The sequence below is a fragment of the Marmota marmota genome, unplaced genomic scaffold, assembly GCF_001458135.2.
Source record: "Marmota marmota marmota unplaced genomic scaffold, marMar, whole genome shotgun sequence".
NCBI lineage: Eukaryota > Metazoa > Chordata > Mammalia > Rodentia > Sciuridae > Marmota > Marmota marmota.
The window spans coordinates 1,487,932-1,508,090 of NW_026000185.1; the positions used below are offsets into that span (position 1 = coordinate 1,487,932).

The 20,159-nt window shown below is 52.3% G+C and overlaps 1 protein-coding gene across 1 annotated transcript in view; it reads left to right on the forward strand.

Annotated features, from left to right (window-relative positions):
* Grin2a (glutamate ionotropic receptor NMDA type subunit 2A) overlaps positions 1 to 12,953 on the forward strand; it is a 324,945-nt gene extending 311,992 nt beyond the window's left edge. The window contains exon 14 of the mRNA XM_015490728.2: positions 1,747 to 12,953. Within this exon, the coding sequence (XP_015346214.1) occupies positions 1,747 to 3,552 (1,806 nt within the window). The 3' untranslated portion in view covers positions 3,553 to 12,953. The remainder of the gene's footprint in view (positions 1 to 1,746) is intronic.
* The last annotated feature ends 7,206 nt before the right edge of the window (positions 12,954 to 20,159 follow it).

The window sequence follows — 20,159 nt, forward strand, 5'->3', positions numbered from 1 at the left end:
CAAGTTAAAGCCACAGGCCAGCATCTGGGGCCTCAGAGGCTCGGGTGGAGAGGGTTAGAGGAATGCTCCAACCCACAAGGGTCGGCCTTCTGTTGACTGTTCCAAAAAGGCTGCCGTGGAAACTGTCTTTAGAAATGTCCAGAAAAATGCGACCGTGCAGATGAGTCGAGGCTGCCACAGTCCCCGAGCGTCCCTGCGGGGTAAGCAGTGGAGCCTCCATTATCAGAGTCAGTTAATCACACAAACCTCCTGTAGCTCACGCCACAGTCCGCAGCAGCTGCCGAATCAGCTGTGCAGACCCCTTCCAGCGCTGTCTAGTCCTGGGAGGACCAAGTCAGTCCCGCAGCCCGGAGCCGATTGTTTCCTTTAGGTACAGCTGCCAAAGCCTGGGGTAGGGGTGGGAGAAAGCGGGCGGCCACAAATCAAAATGTTGTGGATGCTCTCTTGCCTGTTACAGCAGATGAATCAAGAGCTTGTCCCTGACGACAGCTAAACAGTTATTATTGGGTTTTTTGTTTTTGTTTGAAGTGCTGTCAGGACCTCACACACGCTAGGCAAGCCCTCTACCCCTGAGCCTCGCTCCTGGCCCTAAACAGACACTTTTAACTGAAAACAAAACACAAAGCTACTCCTGGTACAGCAGCACACACCTGTGATCCAGCAGCTTGGGAGGCTGAAGCAGGAGGACCGTGAGTCCAAAGCCAGCCTCAGCCACTTAGCAAGGCATTTAGCACCTCAGCAAGACCCTGTCTCTAAATAAAATATAAAAAAGGGCTGGGGATGTGGCTCAGTGGTGAATCACCCCTGAATCCTCAGTACTGGAAAAAAATTCAAAAGTTATTTCTAAGAAAGGAGTGGAAAATGAGGAGACTTAGAGGTGATCGTGTCATACTTCAGCTGCCCGGGAGTCCCTAAGTCCTTCAGTTCCCTGGACGGACTGAATGGAGGCATCTCCGTGTCATGAGAACTCCTCACGATCGTTAGCGATGGGAACCCAGTTCTAAGTGCACACACTCACCAACAGAGCAGGTCAATAAGAAGTCAAAGAGGGCGACTCCGGGGTTCAAGCCACTTCACCTGGTGGCCTCCCTTCAGCAGCCCCACAGCATGGCAGGCTGGCCTGCCACCATCCTGTTCCAGCAGCTGTGTCTGTCCCTCCATGAGGGGTCTGACTGCCTCCCGGGGATCTCGCTCCTCCCTTCCGTGTGTCCCGGGACAGGGAGTTTCTCGGGCCTCTTCAGGCTCCTCCTGGCTCCATGCCTTGATCTCTCGGTGGCTTCAGCACTCAGGCGGGTAATTCCAGAAAAGAATCCATTGTAAGTGACCCTTGCCTGGGGACTTGGATTCTTTGTCAATAGCTAACTCTCTGCTGTCCAAACTCCAAAGACGCTGCTAGAGAACGTGGACAAGACTGGCTCTGTGCTGCAGGTGTTGGGGGGCGACTGAATGTCCTGGTGGGTCAGTCCTGAGGCCCAGAGACCTACAGTTGTATGAAGGTCGGCTGATTCCTTCTCTCAAACTCCACGTGTGACTCGTGGCCAAGGTAGTCCTAGCCAGAGCTGTCAGACAAACCTGAGGCCCTATAAGTTGAGGTTCAGTGAAGAGTTCATCAGGGGTCAGAGGACACTGCTGTTTCTCCGGGGTTCCTACAGGAAGCCCACCTCCCCTCTGTGGGTGAGGCCCAAGTGGGAACGGTTTGGCACCACGGGACCATGCTGACGGCTGTTTGGTCTTGCTCCCTCACAGGGCATCTACAGCTGCATTCACGGAGTGCACATCGAAGAAAAGAAGAAATCTCCAGACTTCAGCCTGACCGGTTCCCAGAGCAACATGCTGAAGCTCCTTCGGTCGGCCAAGAACACGTCCAACATGTCCAACATGAACTCCTCCAGAATGGACTCACCCAAAAGAGCCCCGGACTTCATCCAGAGAGGTTCCCTCATCATGGACATGGTCTCAGACAAGGGGAACCTCATCTACTCGGACAACAGGTCCTTTCAGGGGAAGGACAGCATCTTTGGGGACAACATGAATGAACTCCAAACGTTCGTCGCCAACAGGCACAAGGATAACCTCAACAACTACGTGTTCCAAGGCCAGCACCCTCTCACCCTCAACGAGTCCAACCCGAACACGGTGGAGGTGGCCGTGAGCACAGAGTCCAAAGGCAACTCCAGGCCCCGGCAGCTGTGGAAGAAGTCCATGGAGTCCCTGCGCCAGGATTCTCTGAGCCAGAACCCGGTGTCCCACAGGGATGAGGGGACCACCGTGGAGAACAGGACCCACTCCCTAAAGAGCCCCCGGTACCTTCCCGAAGAGGTGGCCCACTCCGACATCTCCGAAGCTTCCAGTCGTGCCACGTGCCACCGGGAGCTGGACAACAACAAGAGCCACAAGACCAAGGACAACTTCAAGAGGTCCCTGGCCTCCAAGTTCCCCAAGGACTGCAGCGAGGTGGAGCGCACCTACCTGAAGACCAAGGCGGGCTCGCCCAGGGACAAGATCTACACCATCGACGGGGAGAAGGAGCCCAGCTTCCACCTGGACCCGCCCCAGTTCGTGGAAAACATGGCCCTTCCGGAGAACGTGGGCTTCCCGGACAGCTACCAGGATCACAACGAGAACTTCCACAAGGCGGACTCCACGCTGCCCATGAACCGCAACCCCCTGCGTAACGAAGACGGGCTTCCCAACAACGACCACCAGTACAAGCTCTACGCCAAGCACTTCACCCTCAAAGACAAGGGGTCCCCCCACAGCGAGGGCAGCGACCGCTACCGCCAGGGCTCCACCCACTGCAGGAGCTGCCTCTCCAACCTGCCCACCTATTCCGGCCATTTCACCATGAGGTCCCCCTTCAAGTGTGACGCCTGCCTGCGGATGGGCAACCTCTACGACATCGACGAAGACCAGATGCTGCAGGAGACGGGGAACCCCACGCCCCGGGAGGAGGTCTACCAGCAGGACTGGGCGCAGAACAACGCTCTCCAGTTCCAGAAGAGCAAACTGAGGATCAGCCGCCAGCATTCCTACGACAACATCCTGGATAAACCCAGGGAGATGGACCTGGGCAGGCCCTCCCGGAGCATAAGCCTCAAGGACAGGGAGCGGCTTCTGGAGGGCAACTTGTACGGGAGCCTGTTCAGCGTCCCCTCCAGCAAACTCTCGGGGAACAAGAGCTCCCTCTTCCCCCAGGGTCTGGAGGGCAGCAAGAGGAGCCAGTCTCTGTTGCCAGACCACACCTCCGACAACCCCTTCCTCCACTCCCACGGGGATGACCAGCGCCTCGTTATTGGGAGATGCCCCTCAGACCCCTATAAACACTCGTTGCCCTCGCAGGCCATGAATGACAGCTACCTTCGATCATCCTTGAGGTCCACGGCGTCGTACTGCTCCAGGGACAGTCGGGGCCACAGTGATGTGTATATTTCGGAGCATGTTATGCCTTATGCTGCAAATAAGAATAATATGTACTCTACCCCCAGGGTTTTAAATTCCTGCAGCAATAGACGCGTGTACAAGAAAATGCCTAGTATCGAATCTGATGTTTAAACTCTCCCATTAATGTTTTATCATAGGGAAACATGGAGTGGTGAGCGCTCTGGAGGGTGAATGTGGTCGTCCGATAGTGCCCTGCAAGGAGGAGGAGGGCTTAGAGAGGTCATTTTTGTTGGCTCTTTTGCACATGGCTCATGCCATAATCTTCCACTCAAGGAATCTTTGAGCTGTGTGCTGAGCACAGCAGAAACCAGAGAGTTAAGTCCTTAACCAAAAACAAAACAAAAAAAAAAGGGCAGGTCTCCGGACACGCCTTACCAGGTGTGTTGGCAATAACGGCCCAGGGTGTCGATGGCGATGTTATGGTTCCCTGTATTCAAATCCCATTAACATCGGTCCACCATGTCATTTCCTCATCTGAAATGCCTAATGGTTTCTCTAATACAGAATAAGCAATATGGTATGCATGTGACCCTGACACAGACAATAGGACAGTTAGGAACGACCTGCACCGGAGCGAGATGGACCTGTGCGGGAGGTTAGGAAGTCTGGCTCGTAACCGTTCTCACTTTATTGTTATGCTGCCCCTCATGCCCAGGCCCGACCCCGAGAGCCCCAGGCTCCCCCAAGAATAGCAGATCAGCGTGTTCGTGGCTCCTCCGCTCCCTTTACCACCGTCCCTCCAAGACGCAGCTGGAGCGAAACGCCACAGGGACTCTCAGGCAGAGCCACAGGGACTCTCAGGCGGAGCCACAGGGACCTCTTTGGATGTTGATGTGCGTTTCCCTCTCATCCTGGGCTCTGATGGTCTTGCTCAGAGCTGCATAAACTAGCACGTGTGTGTCTTCGATACCTAAGTGTGGATCTTCTGTCCGCGACACAGTGGCCGTTGTAGTTGACCCCGAAGACTCCTGTGTACGTAAGTTCGCATTTCCTCCCTTCTGGTGACGACTCAGGGTTGTATAGTATCTGTTACCCCAACCCTCCCAGCGGAACCGTAACTTGTCCCGTCCCCCGAACAGCCATGGTGGTGTCTAATTAGCTGTGTGTTTCTGTTCCCAGAGTTGTTAATGTGGTGACACGTGCCAACAGCCATATGCGTACAGTGATCTGTAAGGAGCACCGTGCCATCTGTCTGCCCGAGCCTAGCATGGTTTTAGGTTTATCTTCCTTAATGTCACAAAACGCTCTTGGACGCTCATTTCCACCCCAACCTCCTCAAATCAAAAGTCTCCAAAACATGAGACACTCATGCCTCCTCCCTGAGCACCCCCCAAACTGTGGATGAACTTGACGAGCTGAGCGCTCTCTCTCTGCTGAAACACACACTCTCTCTCTCCAAGGCAAACTGCCTCGTCAGCACCAACAGAAATATGTGAAAAACCCCCAGACGCGTGTGTCTCATCTCATTCTTACTCTGCTAAAACCCGGGCACACACGGCACGGGTGACTCTCGTTATCAAAAACAGTTGGAGGCAGAGAGGGGAATATTCACACTTGGGAAACTTCTTAGCACAGCACCTGCCGCATTAAAAAAAAAAAAAAAGCAAACAGAAAAAATAAAGGTCGTTGTTATTTTATGACACTTTTTCAGACCAGAATTTTCTAGTTTCAAAATTAAATATCATAAAACCAGCAAACGATATGACTGAAACATTTTGTATGGTTCTACTCTATTAGTATATTTTAAATACACAACTATCCTGGAAATAGTTGGGCTAATAGCCATCCGTTTTTGCAGAGGACCTCGGTCTCATTGGTAGCCTCCTGCATAAACCTGAGCTCTTGTGGAACTAGCCTGACCATTTCCCGGTTTCTTACTGACGTTTGCTTGGGCTCTTGGAGAAGGAGACAGGTGGCAGGTTGCACAAAAATGAACCGTTTCTCCCCCTCAGGCTGTGTTCTGCTCCATAGGCAGCGTGGTTTTTCTCCAAGTGGACAGCGGCTGGGGATGGCTCTCTCAGAGCTCAGGGATACACGGACTGGCTTTGCTCTAGAAAGGTGCCCTGCCCCGACACTCGCATCATGTTGAGAAGGAGCTGAGATGAACCTGAGTGTCCGCAGTAGGCAGCAGAGGAGGCCTGGGAGGGAACAGCTTCCTATTGTCTTAGGCAGAGGAGGCGGAGGTGGTGCAGGTGACCCACGGGCTTGAAAATGACATTTTGTTTCTTGGATGCTGCATCTTTTCAAGACCCCAAAATGGGGAGACCTGGATAAGAGGACCTGGGATGGTCGCCCCTATTTCTGACCTTGATTTAAGTTTCTGAGGCTGTGCAGTCTCTAGCCCCTTCTGACTCTGCCCCCCCATCGCATCCCAGCCCTGGGCTCGCCCAGCCGAGGTCACTGCCATGTCCTCATGAGCCTGGCCTGTCTTAACAGGAAGTAAGTTCTAAAAGCCTCCCCAGAACACAGGGCAACGATGTCCCACCAATCCAAAGAGGCGTTCTGTCTTCCTCGGGTGTCCCCAGAGCCCAGGGGGCTGCCTGATGCCACACACAGTCTCCAGGGCTGACTCCATCCGTCAGCAAGCCTTCCCCTAAGAACAGCATTGTTGGCTGCTGACCCCTTCATTTCTGGAGGAAGAGACTAAAAACGTGGCTTTTGGGAAAAGCCCAAAATAATATGGTGGGAGAAATAGACTTCTCTTCATATCCAAGGTGTTTGTAAAACAAGTCACAGTAAAAACAACTGGAAATTAGAATCTATTCCATGGACACGTGTTTTCCATCCCCCGTTCTCTCACTGACACCTAAAGGCCAGGGCTTCAACAGGAAGATCAGCCACTGGTCGGACGGGCAGTTTCCAAGTGAGAGACCATACTGAGAAGCGATGCAAAGGGAGCCCAGGTCAGTTCAGTCCTTTCACGAAGTAAAACCAGATTCGTGGCGCCCATGAGAAACGGTGCCTCTGGTGCGGGAGGTGAGGGGAGCTCGTGGGAGCCCTGAGCTCTGCACCCATGACAGAGGGCTCCGTGACCCTCCCAGCCCTGAGATCTGGGTGGCTGATGCCGTCTAAGCAGAACGCCCAAGTTTCACCTGGATTAAGTCAGAGCTGCCATCTCTCCTGACATTTCAGTGACCACAAGTGACTTCCCCCTTCTGTACCGATCCTCAGAGAGGTACACTGGGATGCGATGGCCAGGTTCCTGTCCATGGGCAGTAGCACACACAGTCACCTAATGGAGAGGATTCTGTGAGAGAGTCTTCTGGGCATAACCTCTGCTCTGGGGACCTTGGTGTTCAGGAAAGTAGTTTCCATCAACCTTGCACCTGCGGGCTCTGGGGCTGTTTGTGGCTATGTTCAATGCTCCAAGCAGACAGTTCCCAGTGGGTCCGTCTCCCCGGCAGTGAGGTTCCAAGAGCTGGAGGGATTATAATAACCTCACCACCCCGTCCACCTCTCTCCGTTATTTTATCCACCACTACAAATGAGTGTCTCATGGATTCTCCTTGGTTTTCTCATCTTATTTCCCAGGAAAGACCTCATACTTAGCTTTTCTGATGAGAACATTAAAATTCACCCATTGCGGCAAAATCTGTCACATCAATTCACGCATACTTTCTGGGGAGAAAAAAAGAAAAGTACACCTTGTTTACAAATGAAATAGTTTCATTTAAATGGGACTTTAGCCAAGGTGGTTAATTAGTCAAAAGATCCACAGTAGTCAGCGGGCACACATTGTTTATTCTATTTGATATGTCTACTACGGATGTGTATTTAATATTCTGCATCCTTCTCAGGAAATGACAAATGCCCTGAAATCTTTGCAAATAGAATTGCTAATGAAAAAGAGAAAAAGAAAGTTGGTGTTAATTAAATGGTGATTAAAAATTTATCTCCTTTAAACCTAAAAAGTGCAGCTTTAATAATCGGTTGTCATATAAATAAATACCTTGCACTGAAATCCCTTGCGGTTTAAGACCTAAATAAATACTAATTTGAGAAAACCTAAATGCCCTTCAGAGGAGTTGAATGTATTCGTTAGCAGGATGCACATATCTGGACTGTTTCTTTGTGCGGAGCCGTTATGCGTGAATCCTTGAGGGATCACGGGTTGTTTCCGAAACGGAGCCCGTGTCTGTGTGGACCGCGGCTACCGTAGACAGAATTGAACTTAAAAAAAAAAAAAAAAAGATGGAAGTGGGTGGAAGCTCAGTTCATTGGCTGGTTTGTGATATGTTAGGGTCCCAGACAAGGTCTGTCTTCCTTCCAACTGCATCGTTTTATGTTTACTTGAGTCAAAATCAGGCCCTTTCTGGATACTTCATCTTTTTTGCTAAACAGGGTTGAAAAATGCCAATGGAAAGATCATTCTGGGTCCATACTTGAAAAGTCGTCCCAATGCGCGGCTTCCCTTGTCCCCCGCCCCCGCCCCCATGCCGCACTGTGTTCATCTGTCTTTGTCCATTTGGGTTCTGCTTTGCCACCTGGTGTCTGTCAGCTCAGAGCTGGTCAGATGCACTCCCCTGGGAACACCAATGCCGTGTACACATGTATATAATAGACCGCTTGATTCCTACAGTCCACACCCAGGTGTATTCTCCCAATGGAGTTGTACATATATGTACAGTGTTTGTTAAAAAGCCAGCGGCAGTGGCGGCGCTGACACGAGGGAAACCCAGTTTGGTTGTCTTGGCGGGAGGCTGCTTCCGTAGAGAAGGCATTCTATATTTTTTTAATCTCAGTTCTAGGGAGGGTAACAGAGCCCAAGTGGGATTTGGGGTGTTGGTATTCTTGGTCCCTTAAAAGGCAAAACTCTGGGGTGAGCCATCGTGGAATAGTCGCTGTTTACATTTGTTCTAAAGAGGACACTGACGTGGGCTTTGATTTCTCTAAACCCATCCAAAGACATAGATTTCCTACTTAAACCCCTTACCCTCCTCCCCCACCCCTGCATTTCTGTGCCTAGAAGTGCCGAAGGTATAGGATCGCCAAGAGATGCCTACCCCGGAGGGTCTGAGAAGAAACAGAGTTCGTAGGACTGCACAGGACCTGGGGAAGAGGAGGCAGATGAGAAACTGGAGCTGGACGGGGCAGGGACGGGGAAGACACGGAGTGGGGAGGATGGCGAGGGGCGGAGCCACGGGGTCTGATTGCTGGCTCTGCTCCCCTTACCAGGCTGACCCACTTCTAGGTCTTTTCAAGGAGGACCCTTCTGAGAACCTCAGATCAGAATCAGAAAGGCCCATAGAACTGACCTGGCTTCCTGTGCCCTGTGTAGACAGACCCGGGAAGCCCCTGTGACCTGGGTTTTCCTACAAACTCTTTCACTCTCCCTCATTTTCCCAGGGACTTTGTCCCTGAGAAAGACCAACAAGGGATGTGGCTTAAAACCGCGAACCAAAGATGACATCTGGCAGCAATCCTTGAAGTCATAGCGCTACTTCCCAAGCACCGAGGTTGAACCAAGTACCTTGGTTACCCGAGGGGACTCGACGGAGGGTCCACTCTCTTTTGAAGTCCACTTTAGTCTTAGGGGGCTACAAAGGCAATAGAAAACACAGTCCCTTTCAGAAGTAGCTTGTGATTTGGAAATTCCGTTCCTTAACATGGAAGATAACTAAGATGCGTAGATGGCAAACGCATACCAAACAGTAAGGATTAGAAACGATTAATGAAGTTGTTGCCAAGAAGTAAGAATGAATCCGATCCCAAGATCAACCTTTTAAAAAAAAAAAAAAGCTCCCCCATATACCCACTGCTCCTGGAAATGCCCTGATGTTGAGACCTCCAGAGGAGGTGTCTAGGAACCCAGGAGCAGCGAACCAGGAGGATGATTCCACACCTCTGCACAGGCAGGCTTGGGCCGGTCCTCCAGCCCTTGCCAGATCACCTCCTCCCAGCTCTGCTGAGCGACATGTGCTTCAGAAGGGCGTTGGAAGAACCCTGCAAGGATGAGAAAATGGACCATGATGGGAAAGAGGGAACAGTTCCCCAAGGGTTTTTTTGTCTGGTCTTGGACTTGTGAGGGACACTTTTGACAGTCCAGGGTATAAATGTATCAGGGAAGGACCAGGGAGGACCAAGTGCCTACTGTTGTGGCTGGAGAAGGGAAGCTGCAGGTTCCCTAGAGAGTCGACACGGGGAGTCTGCGCGGATTTCGGGAGGACCCGCCGGGTGGAGAGGGGATTTTTTTTACCCTGTCCAACCCAGTTCTGTGCAGGACTGAGATGTGAGATTCTCTGTTTATCACAAGTACACACCACGTGTCAGCAACTAAATCTGGAAATATCAAAATATACCCACACTGAGTATAGAATACATTCTAGGAACATTCTAGAATGAGGTTCTCAAAATAGCCATAGGATAGCAGGATGATTGCTCCCATTTTGCAGATGAGGAATCTGAGGCTTTGTTGTTCTCAGCCTCATCAGAAGCTAGAGTCAGTTAATAAATCCCTGATGTTGGACACATTCTCGAAGTGCCTGATCTCCTCCAGGGAGGTCAGAAGAGGAGTCGGAGAGAGAGAGCTGCTGTGGCCAGGTCCCCTTCTCCGGTGTGCTGGTCCCTGATCCTCAGAGTCAGGAATGGAGTGTGTCCATGACACGGGGGGTCTCACCTCTGTTCACAGTCCCTCCCGAGACTCAAGCATTGTCTGTTCTCTCTTCCTTCATGGGAGCGCAGTCAGCATTTATTTTTTGGTTCCTGAGAAGTTATTTTCTCTATTTAGCATGTGCCTAATCTTGAATATCCCTTCCCACTCTCTCCTGACTTTATCAGTTGGCATCAGGGCTTGTTGCATTAGACATATGTACATAGTGTGCTCGCGTGTGTAGACACACGCACACGCACACACACACACACACACACACACACACACATACTGCCTTGTGGCCCTTCGTTGAAGCTCTCCTAAACATCGTGACCCATTTTTAAGGAGGTGGTGTCATTTGCAAGGTGACCGTCCCCCCTCTTTGTTCTACGTTCGCTCCTCTCTGCCCGGCAGATCGAATGAGGCTCAGAGGCTGACGAGGTGGAGGACAGAGGTTTGCACGAGGGCTGGGGAGCTTCAGGAGCCAGATGGCTGAGGGCCGGCTGCCGAAGTGCTCTATTGATGTTTCCCTTCTTGGTCTGCTGTGACGTTTCCTAATTGCCTTAGAGAGACTGTCCTGGTCACGAGTGTCAGGATGACTGTTCAACCGCTGAGTGCTTCTTCTCTTTGTCCCACGAAGGAGAGTTCTTGAGTTGGAATAGTTCACTGGGCTCAGGAGCCCCGAGGATCTGGTGTCGAATGCACCTTGTAGACGATGCTCCCGAGCACCCATGTGTCTTCTTGGGCATCCTTCTCCTCCCACGTTCAAAACCACGCTGCTTTTCTGGCACCTATAGTTACTGTGAGGTGGGGCACGCAGACCATGGCATAGATGAGGATCTGAGCAGGGATTTTAAAGGTTGTCTTTCAAGCTGGCCCTGAAACGTAGCCGAGACAGAGCGTTGTTGATGTTTAACAGCTATTTTGAGATCCTGTTGCTGTCTGCAAGTGCAGGACGACATTCTCCCAGGGATGTTGAGCTATGCAGAAAGTGGAGCACCCCGAAGAATGATCTGGCCAACAGCATTACTTTGGAGCCATATTTCAAAGCACAGAACTCTCCAGGGAACAAGAACCAAATTGTTTAAAATGGAGTCATTCCTCAAATTAACTTCCTCAGATAAGGTGACAGCGGTCTACAGAAACCAACAAGACAGAGCAGATTATCACTCACAAGTCCCTCTTCTGTACCATGCCAGCCAAACAAGGCGTCTGCATTTTTTTGCAGTTCTAGAACATTCCTCATTAGTGGTAGCCCCGGGTCATAACCTCTTCCAGTTAATTCTCCTTCAGACCTTTGGGAAGGGTTTAAGATGAACCCTGGAAAGATATTAACATAACACATAGCCAAAGCCGCAGCTGCCTTTTAAATTAATAAGGTTAATTGTTCTCCAGCAAACATGAGTTCGTCTTCGGCATTTTAAATGCTTCTCATTGATCTGACATTTTGCCGTTTCAGGATTTTAAAGGGCTCGAATCAAAGAGTATTGATAACTGAGCAAATAGTAAAGGTCCAGAAATATAAAGAACATTGTCAGTTTCGCCATGAAAAACAATCATAGCCTTTTGAATTCAATTGAGGTTTTTACATTAGCCGTCTAAGACTTATTGAATCATTTCTATTCTCGGTCAAGCTAATTCAAGCGAATGAACAGTATTGACTTTTTAAATCTATTTTACCTTTTTTTTAATCTTAAGTTTATTAGGTTTGTAGACACAGCTCTGGGGCCATGATCACTAGGGAAATGATAGAACTTAGAAGACTCCAATGATGATTTTGTATGGCTCCTCGGGGTCGTCTTGGAGAATTCTGGTGGATCGGGGAAGATGAATGTGGCACTTGTGACATTCATGCTACCCCGATTTTTTTCATGGGGAAGGATGTCAACTGTCTCGATTCTCTTCAAGATCTTAAGTCAAGAATAACATTTTCATAGAAAGTACATTCACTGCCAGGTACAAGTAATTACATGGCTAGATGTGACTTGGTTGCTTGAGGGTCCCTAAAGATTTTTTTTTAACCAGCTGTTTTAAAATTCTGAATATTAGTCTTATTCGTCCCCCTGCTAAATTTAAAAGCATACACTTGCCAAATTAATCGGTAGAATTCATCATCGTTGATATCACACTGGAATGTTTGTGTATGTGTGTTTATGTATAGTATATATATATATTTCAAGCTGAGTATTCAGAAAGAATTAGATGAGTTCATGGGTGGCTTGAATAAGAAGTAGATCATAAAAATAAAAGATAATGATATACTCAGACAAAAAAAAAAGATGAGCCATTTATTTTCCACTCATGATATATAAGACCGTGGCGTAGGGTATAGACTGGTCATCTCCCAGAAGAAGGTCATTGCATTAAACAGCGTATTCTAAAGGGTTTGTGTCTGAGTCTGCTTTGAACCCAGTCGGGATGGAGCTCATATGCAGAGGCTTTCCATTCATAGCTACCTTCAAACACCGTCTAAAACTCACGTCAGAAGTGGCTTGATCTCGTGTACGGTGGAGCCCAAAGCGGGCTGCGAGCTCCTCAGCTCAGTGGTCTTCATGTGGGGTTAGATCTTCACTTACAATCACAACGGTTTATATCTGTCATGTTTTAATCCACTGCATGAGGAAGTACTGATAATTGTATTAAATATTTCCAAGCATAGCTACAAAAATTACACGTTTGCTTAACACCTTTCTATGATAGAGGAAGCATATACTATGGTTGTCTTCTTGTAGTATGTCTTTTAATTTTGTTCAATGTGTTATCAACTGTTTTAAGGAATGGGATTATGAAATGTGTGTGCAAACTGATATGTACATAAATCCCGAGGCAAAAGAAGTGCCCAATCATACGGTGTAAAAATGTAAATACAGGAAAATTTCATTTTTCTAATAAAGATAATTTCTGCCAATTGATATGAAAATGAGAAATGGAGTTGTGGTCTTTGTTGTCCTGACTTTGGCTGCTATGGCCGGTGTCACCAAGGCCGCGGCAGGCTGAGTATCAGCGTGAAGGGGAAATGGCTTGATCTCCCCCCACTGGACACACTGGAAACTGGGAGAATCGGGGCCTGGCTTCAGGATTTCAGCCTCGAGCTTTGCCTCTGGGCCTCTCCTGGGTCCCGTCTTCCTGTGCAGCTCCCACTCTGAGGGCCTTGACTTTGATGACCTTGACCTTCACCAGGAGCCACCCTGTTCACCGAGGCTGAGACCAGGCAGGGCCCCCCCCAGGTCCCATTCGCTGCCTGGGGAGTGGTCCGTGGAGCTGCCATCCTGAGAAGCCCTGCAGAACCCTGCTCTCAGGAAGGCTTCCTGAGGCCGGACCTGTGGGTCATCGTCCCCTCCAGGCATCCCCTCATGTGCCGCCCCTCGGCCAGCTCTGCCTCATGGCCTTTCACTGCACCAGGGTCCATCCATATCTCGTCACGGTCACCATCTGTCCATCATGTGTCCCTCCGACTCCTGCGATGGCCTAACCCATCCACTTGTGTCTACCCTGGTCTCCACGTCTACCCCTCCTCCAGGAGGCAGGACAGTCTTCCCAAAGTACGTGTGACAGGATCCCACTCACCTGCCTCCTGGTCCTCAGTACCTTTCATTACAATCAGAATAAAATCCGGACTCCTCCCCACAGTCCCGGAGCCAGCTCCTCTCCTCCCACGGCCAGGGCTGCCCCAGACAGCCCCCTCAGGCCCAGCCAGACTGACGCTCTCTCACACAAGGGCACCGCAGGGCCTTTGCTCCCGCCTCATGCGCCCGCTCCGTCTTCTCAAGACTCCCTCTTCATCCCATCCCAGGCTCTGCTTCAACTCCCGGCCACCTTGTCTCTAACAGAACCCTCCGGTCACTCTCGATTTCCTCACGTTCGTCTCTTGTCCTCACACACTTGCTACTACCTGAGGTCTGATCATGGGCTCATGTTCATTTGTCCACGTCGTCCTCTGTCTTCTTCCCTGAACGAGAGCAGGAGATTGGTTTGTCACCGTCCCTGCTCAGAGCCCAGCACACGGTGCAGCACGGTGACTGGGACACGGTGGGAATCGGTGAATATTGTACAGAATGGGTACATAGTGGACGGACGGATGGACGGACGGACGGGTGGATGGATGGATGGACGGGTGGACGGACAGACGGACGGATGGGTGGATGGACGGATGGACGGGTGGATGGACGGATGGATGGGTGGATGGACGGACGGGTGGATGGGTGGGTGGACGGACGGGTGGATGGGTGGGTGGATGGACAGACGGATGGATGGATGGGTGGATGGATGGAAGGACGGATGGGTGAATGGATGGACGGATGGATGGGTGGACGGATGAATGGATGGATGGATGGGTGGACAGATGGATGGATGGGTGGATGGATGGATGGATGGATGGACAGATGGATGATGGATGGATGGATGCTGAATGCTTAATGGGTTGGATGATGGATGCTTAGATAGAAAAACAAACACATCCATGGAGGGACAGTGACTGACTGGATGGATGGATGGACGGAAAGATGCCTGTGCTCAGAATAAGTGGTTCCTAGGTCATGCTCATCTCGACCCCATGGAACTCCCTCAGGAGAACGGCCCCACGCTGTGGTGTTTGAGGATGTATCCTCAGTGGGCAGTTTAAAACCTCCTTCGCTCTTCTCAGTCTTCCCTGGGTCTGCTCAGTTTCTCCTGAGATCGTCAAAGGGGCCCATGAAGGATGCCCCACACACCAACCTCTGTGGACCGAGGAAACACAGGGCTCAGGACCCTGCTGAAGTCATACTGGAGCCCGGGAAGTCATGCCCAAGGTCATCACGCCTGACCCTAGCAGCCAGACTCTCCCAACCCCACGAACACGGCTGCTAGCTCTGAACCAGGAGCTGCTCCTAGGGACGGTACAGTCTGGTCACCTCAGAGTCTTCAAGACGGTGGAGGCCTCCAGCAGAGGCTTCTCCCCCCGGGGCCTAGGCCGGAGTGCGGCCTTCTCACAGGTGGGTGGGCCTGGGGCGTTCCTTGCCACGTGCGACCACAGAACGGTTGAGCCCCGGGGTCTCTGGGAGGCAGCAGCAGCTGCTCTGGTGTGAAGAGGTCGGAGTTTCCCCTCCTCTGTGCCAGACAGAGCTCTGCCCCGAGACCCACGGCAGGTCGTTCTCTCAGCCTGACCTAAGGAGTGGCAATGCATGGTCAGTGGAAGGGGACGCTCTCCTGTGGCTGTGACGAGGACAGGAGTGGAGAGGACTGTTGTTCACGCAGGGTGGCAGGTAGCCTCCCCCAGGCAAAGATTTGACCCAAGAAGGTGCAGCCGGGGCGAGTTGGCCCTTACAGAATGCCCATGTGGAAAAGTTCATGTCGGACGGAGCTCAGGGGGCAAGGCCCAGGCAGCATGATACTTAAGGAGAGCAAGGGGGGTATTGGGCAAAGACCTCCAATCTCACCCCTTCAGGAGCCTCAGACCCTCGGAGAAGAGCATGGATTCCCGGCGGCTGTGAGGACCTAGAGAGGCTGTCCCCCTCCTGCGTCTCTGCCTGGCCCACATGCCTCTCCAGGCGAGGCAGCAAGGGATATGTCCTTCAAGCTCACATGGTCCTCAGCAGCGTGTCTGAGATACCCAGGGAAAGTCAGCCTTTCTTGAGCACTTACTGTATACCATGCCCCAGACTGAGTTACTTTCACAAAAATCATGTTTTTAGATTCTTCCAACCCCAGGTAAGCTCAGATCCGAGTCCCTTTTCTGACATGCCACACTCCCAGCTGCAACATGGGTGTGCCCCCCAAGGGCCACGAGGTCCATTAGGTCATGAAGTGACATCGTCCCAAACGGCAAACCCTCCTTCCGGCCCAGAATGAAGGATCCGTACAGCGGGTGGTTGTCGGCCTCACCCTGGCAGCTGGCTCCTCTGTGCCCTTCTGTGTTGCTGTAGAAAACAACCTCGTGAGACAGTTGATGCTGCGCTCTCTGTGTGTCCCTCATGCCAGATGAGAAGACCGAGACCCAGAGTCAGAAACCTGATCTAGAACCCCGACCTGGTTCACGGCCGAGGAAGGAGGCCTCAGACCCAGGCCCACCACTCCCCACCCTGAGCTCACAGGGCAGGACACTTCCCAAGGACAAGGACGGAGGATCCCCTTCTTCCTGCACCACTTTCTGAGCCCCACCCTTTCCTTCAGAGCAGCTGGGGGGGCTGTGGCCGGCACCTTCTCCATGAGCACTAAACCACACCCCGCGGGGTCACCAACCGCCGTCCGCAGGAGGCCTTTCCGCCACGCAGCCCCGTTTAGAGGCACCGTGATTTCCTGAGGAGGGGGCAGTTTACACCTGGAGGCTGGACATTCGCTTCTGCCAGTGACGTGGCTCTCTGGAGGGGTCAGCTCTTCTTTTCCCCCCCACAGGCAGCCAAGCAAACCTCATGAACAGGCGGTTCCGGCCCTGCACAGGGAGAAGCCCAAGGTGCCAGTCAGCTTTGCAGTGAATCCAAGAATAGAACCAAACAAATGCCTACTCTTGGGAGACCCCATAGTCTCCTGCTAGTAATGGGAAAATGGGGGTCATTCATCACCTCCTCTGAGAGTTCTGACAAAATTTGCCAAAGTTCACCGCATCGAGCCGTCCTCGTAAGGCCCACCTCAAAACTCTTCAGAACTCTCTGAGGTCACGGGACTGTGACCCCGTTTTGCATGTGAGGAAACCCCGTCTCAGAGTTGAGGTGACTTCCAGAAGACCCTGGAGCCCGAGGGAGGGTGAAAGCCCCTGTCAACCGAGCACCACCCCGACGACCCCACTGTCCCCTAACTGTGACCCAGAGCCCCATTCGCCGCAGGCAGAACTGCCTCTGTGTCCCCAGGCCTCGGACACTCTGAGTGCTCAAAATGTTTAAAATACCTGAGCAGGAAAATGAGGAGTCAGGACCTGGGTTCTTGCCCACACGTTCGCTGTGTGATCCTTGGACCGTCGCTCGGCTTCTCTGAGTCTTCTCCTAGGTGCCTAGGGAACGGGGTGTGAAACCCAAGTCTGCCTGCTTCGTGGGATGGTGCAGAGACCTTGTTCTCTCTCTATAATCACCGAGGATACTACTCGTTTTAGTTCTGTACTTTTTTCAGTTCTAAAACTTAGGAGCTGTTCTCAGGGTCTGTCCCAAGAAAAATTCCCTACTCAAGAAGTGGCGGGAAGCCCTAGCCACCTGACCCCAGCTTTGCTGATGACGCCTCTTTCTTTAGGGTGAGGATGACCCGTGAATCAGAGGGCACGGAACAGACCTCTCCCCAAGCTGCCGGCTTTGGCGCTCTCCGGGGTCCTGAAAGTCCTCAGGAGCCAGGAACCAGGCCTCTACACCGTCCTCCCAAGGCGGCAGATAGGAAGGAAGGAGGGCCGTGTCTGTGCTGTCGATGTTCCCGATTTCTCCAAAAGCTGAAAGTCGTGCGGAGCACATGGAGAGCCTCTGCCCTCCAGCTTAGTGAACCGTCCACCAGACTCGGTGTGGGACTTCCCGTTTGAAAGTCTTCACCTTCCCTTGAAGAACTGCTCGGCTCGCTCGTTCCCCGCCCCCCGCTGACGGCCAGGCTCTTTCTTTCTTTCTCCTGCGTTTTTCTTCCTGCCTCTGCCCGGCCCTTCCCAACTCTGGGTGCTGCGGGAGCTCTGCCCCCTCAGGGACGGACCCCCCCCCCCACCTCCATTTCTTCCTCTGTGGGTGACACATGTCAGTGGGGGTCCCCTGGCTGGTGACTCACTGTTCCTGCTTCCTCTGATTGACCAGAGCCTCTCATGCAAACAAGAGCCCAAGAAGAGGACTGGGCACAAGAGGGAAGAGGGCAGCAGCCAGACCCAGCCTGGCCCCCCACTGCCAACCAGGGAAGAGCAGGCCCGTGGACTCTTCTGGGAAAAGTCAAAACACAAAACTGCTGTGGTTCAAGGAGGGGCTCTCTGTGGCCTCGTTGGCAGGCTCACAGCAGGATGGAGAAGCCGGGTCCTCTCGGGCTCACAGAACAGAGCAGATTTCTCTGACTTCAAGATGCACAACACCATCAGACCCAGCGAGGTGGCGAGAAGCCATCTGAGTGCCATCGACACGTGTGTGGGGCATCCAAAGCCACGAGCCGGGGTCCCACCTGTCTCCTGACCCTCCCATGGTCTTAACACCTTCATCAGCCGCAGTGAAGGGTCCTTCAGAGGAAGAGGTGTGGGTGTCACCTTGCCTCCAGCCCTGGACTCGGGCGTTTTCCATGTTTGGCCACAAGGGACAAAGCTCAAAGTCACGAGGCCCACAGGTGGTCCTCGGTGACCAGGTAAACCAAAAATATACCAAGGCTCCGTTTCACCCACCTCCTGGGTGTCCTGGTCACCTCCAGACCCGGCATAGCCAGAACCAAGCACGTCCTCTCCCGATGGCCTTTCTTCTCTTGTAGAGTCCCTCTTCGGAGTGAGCACCCTCCGCCCATCTCCAGCCCAGAGTCCCGACAGTCACGCTGTCTCCTCCCCTCCCTCTCCCCACTCCCTGCAGTTTTGGTTAATTTCCCACCTGGGTCCTCCTACATGCCCCGTTCCCCATCCCCACACCTGATTTCCATCTCTCGTCTTTTCCCAGTGAATTATTGTGACAGGCTAATAACAGATCTCCCTCCTCCAATATTGACTCACCTTTAACTCTCTCTCTACGCACCTGACAGGCTGATGGTTCCGAAATAAAATTCTGACCGTGTCACCCCGCAGCTGAAAGGACCCTGACAGCTCCCTATTTCTGGGGAGTGGAGATCCAAGGCTTTGTTCTGCCCCGGGAGGACTGCCTGGTCCCCTCTTGCTATTGCTGATTCCAGCCTCCTCCGCCACCGCTCCGCTCACGCAGACGCCGATCCATCCACAGCGGACCTTTGCCATCTCCCAAGTGGGTCCCTGAACACCCCGTTTCCTCTTCTCCATAAAGACGTTCAACATCTGGCAAATGCACGATCGTCTCTTAGGTCCTGGTTCCCGGTCACCTCTTTGGAGTTGGTGGCAGCCTCCGTGAGCATCTCTGGCTGTCTGAAACCCTGTCCCTCACGGCGTGTTAGGTGGCCTTTATGTCCATCTGCTCCACGCAGGTTCCCTTAAAGGTAGAGGTCGGTGAGACCCAGGAAAGGAACGGCGCTGGAGACGACCTGGGAGCTGCAGAGACCCTGGTCAGAGTCAGAGCTGGCCCTGTGGACGGCCCTGGAGACCGTGTGGGTCAGTTTCCTGGTGACTTCCACAGGGATCAGGAGAGAGAGCACCACTGTTTGCTTTTATGTTAGGTTCAGGGAGGGCCCCTCTGCCCCTCACTCAGCTTCCCTGCTGGCTCACCTCCTTAGTGTCGGGGGGCAGGAGGTGACTCCTGGGCCAAGTGCACGTTCAGCTCCCTGACGAAGGCTGCTGGTCTCTGCGTCAGGACCCCACTTTGCTGAGGTTGGAGGCAGGGACACGGGCTCCAGTCCCTTACCAGGACTTCTAGCTTGTGTCCATGAGTCCCAGGAGCTTTGGGTCTGTACACCAATGGCCTGCCTAGTGACGGCTTGTCGATTTCGACCTTCAGCGAGGGAGGTGAGACAACAGGCTCACAGACACCGCAGGACCAGCTCCCGTGATCCTGAGGCCAAGTCACTTGGCAAATCGACCACTGTCACAAACCTAGGCAGCGACCTTTATCTTCTGTTTAACCATCAGTCTGTCTCTTGGTGGTTCTCCTCTGATGGCACCCTAACACAGAATTTGATACCAAGAATAGGGTCATGATCTGTGTTAGTTATCTACTATGACAAAGCAAATTAACCCCCGCAAACTTGGGTTCAAACAACAGAAACTGACTATCCAAAATGGGTCAGGAGTTTGAAAGCAGATTCACTGGGTGGTTCCAGTTCAGGGACCTTCAAGGTGTGGCATCAAGATGTTGACCAGGACTGCAATTGTCTGAAGGCCTGGTTGGGGCTGGAGGATCGGCCTCTGAGATCATCATGGGCCTGTTGGTTGGAGGCCCCAGTTCCTCTCCACTTGGGCATGAGGCTCTCCAGAGGGTGATCACCACAAAGCATCTGGCTTATCTTGACAGCGATTGGAGAGAGAGAGGAGAGGCGGAAGAGGGGAGGAGGAGGAGGAGGGAGGAGGGAGGAGGAGGAGGAGGAGGAGGAGAGGAGGAGAGGAGGAGGA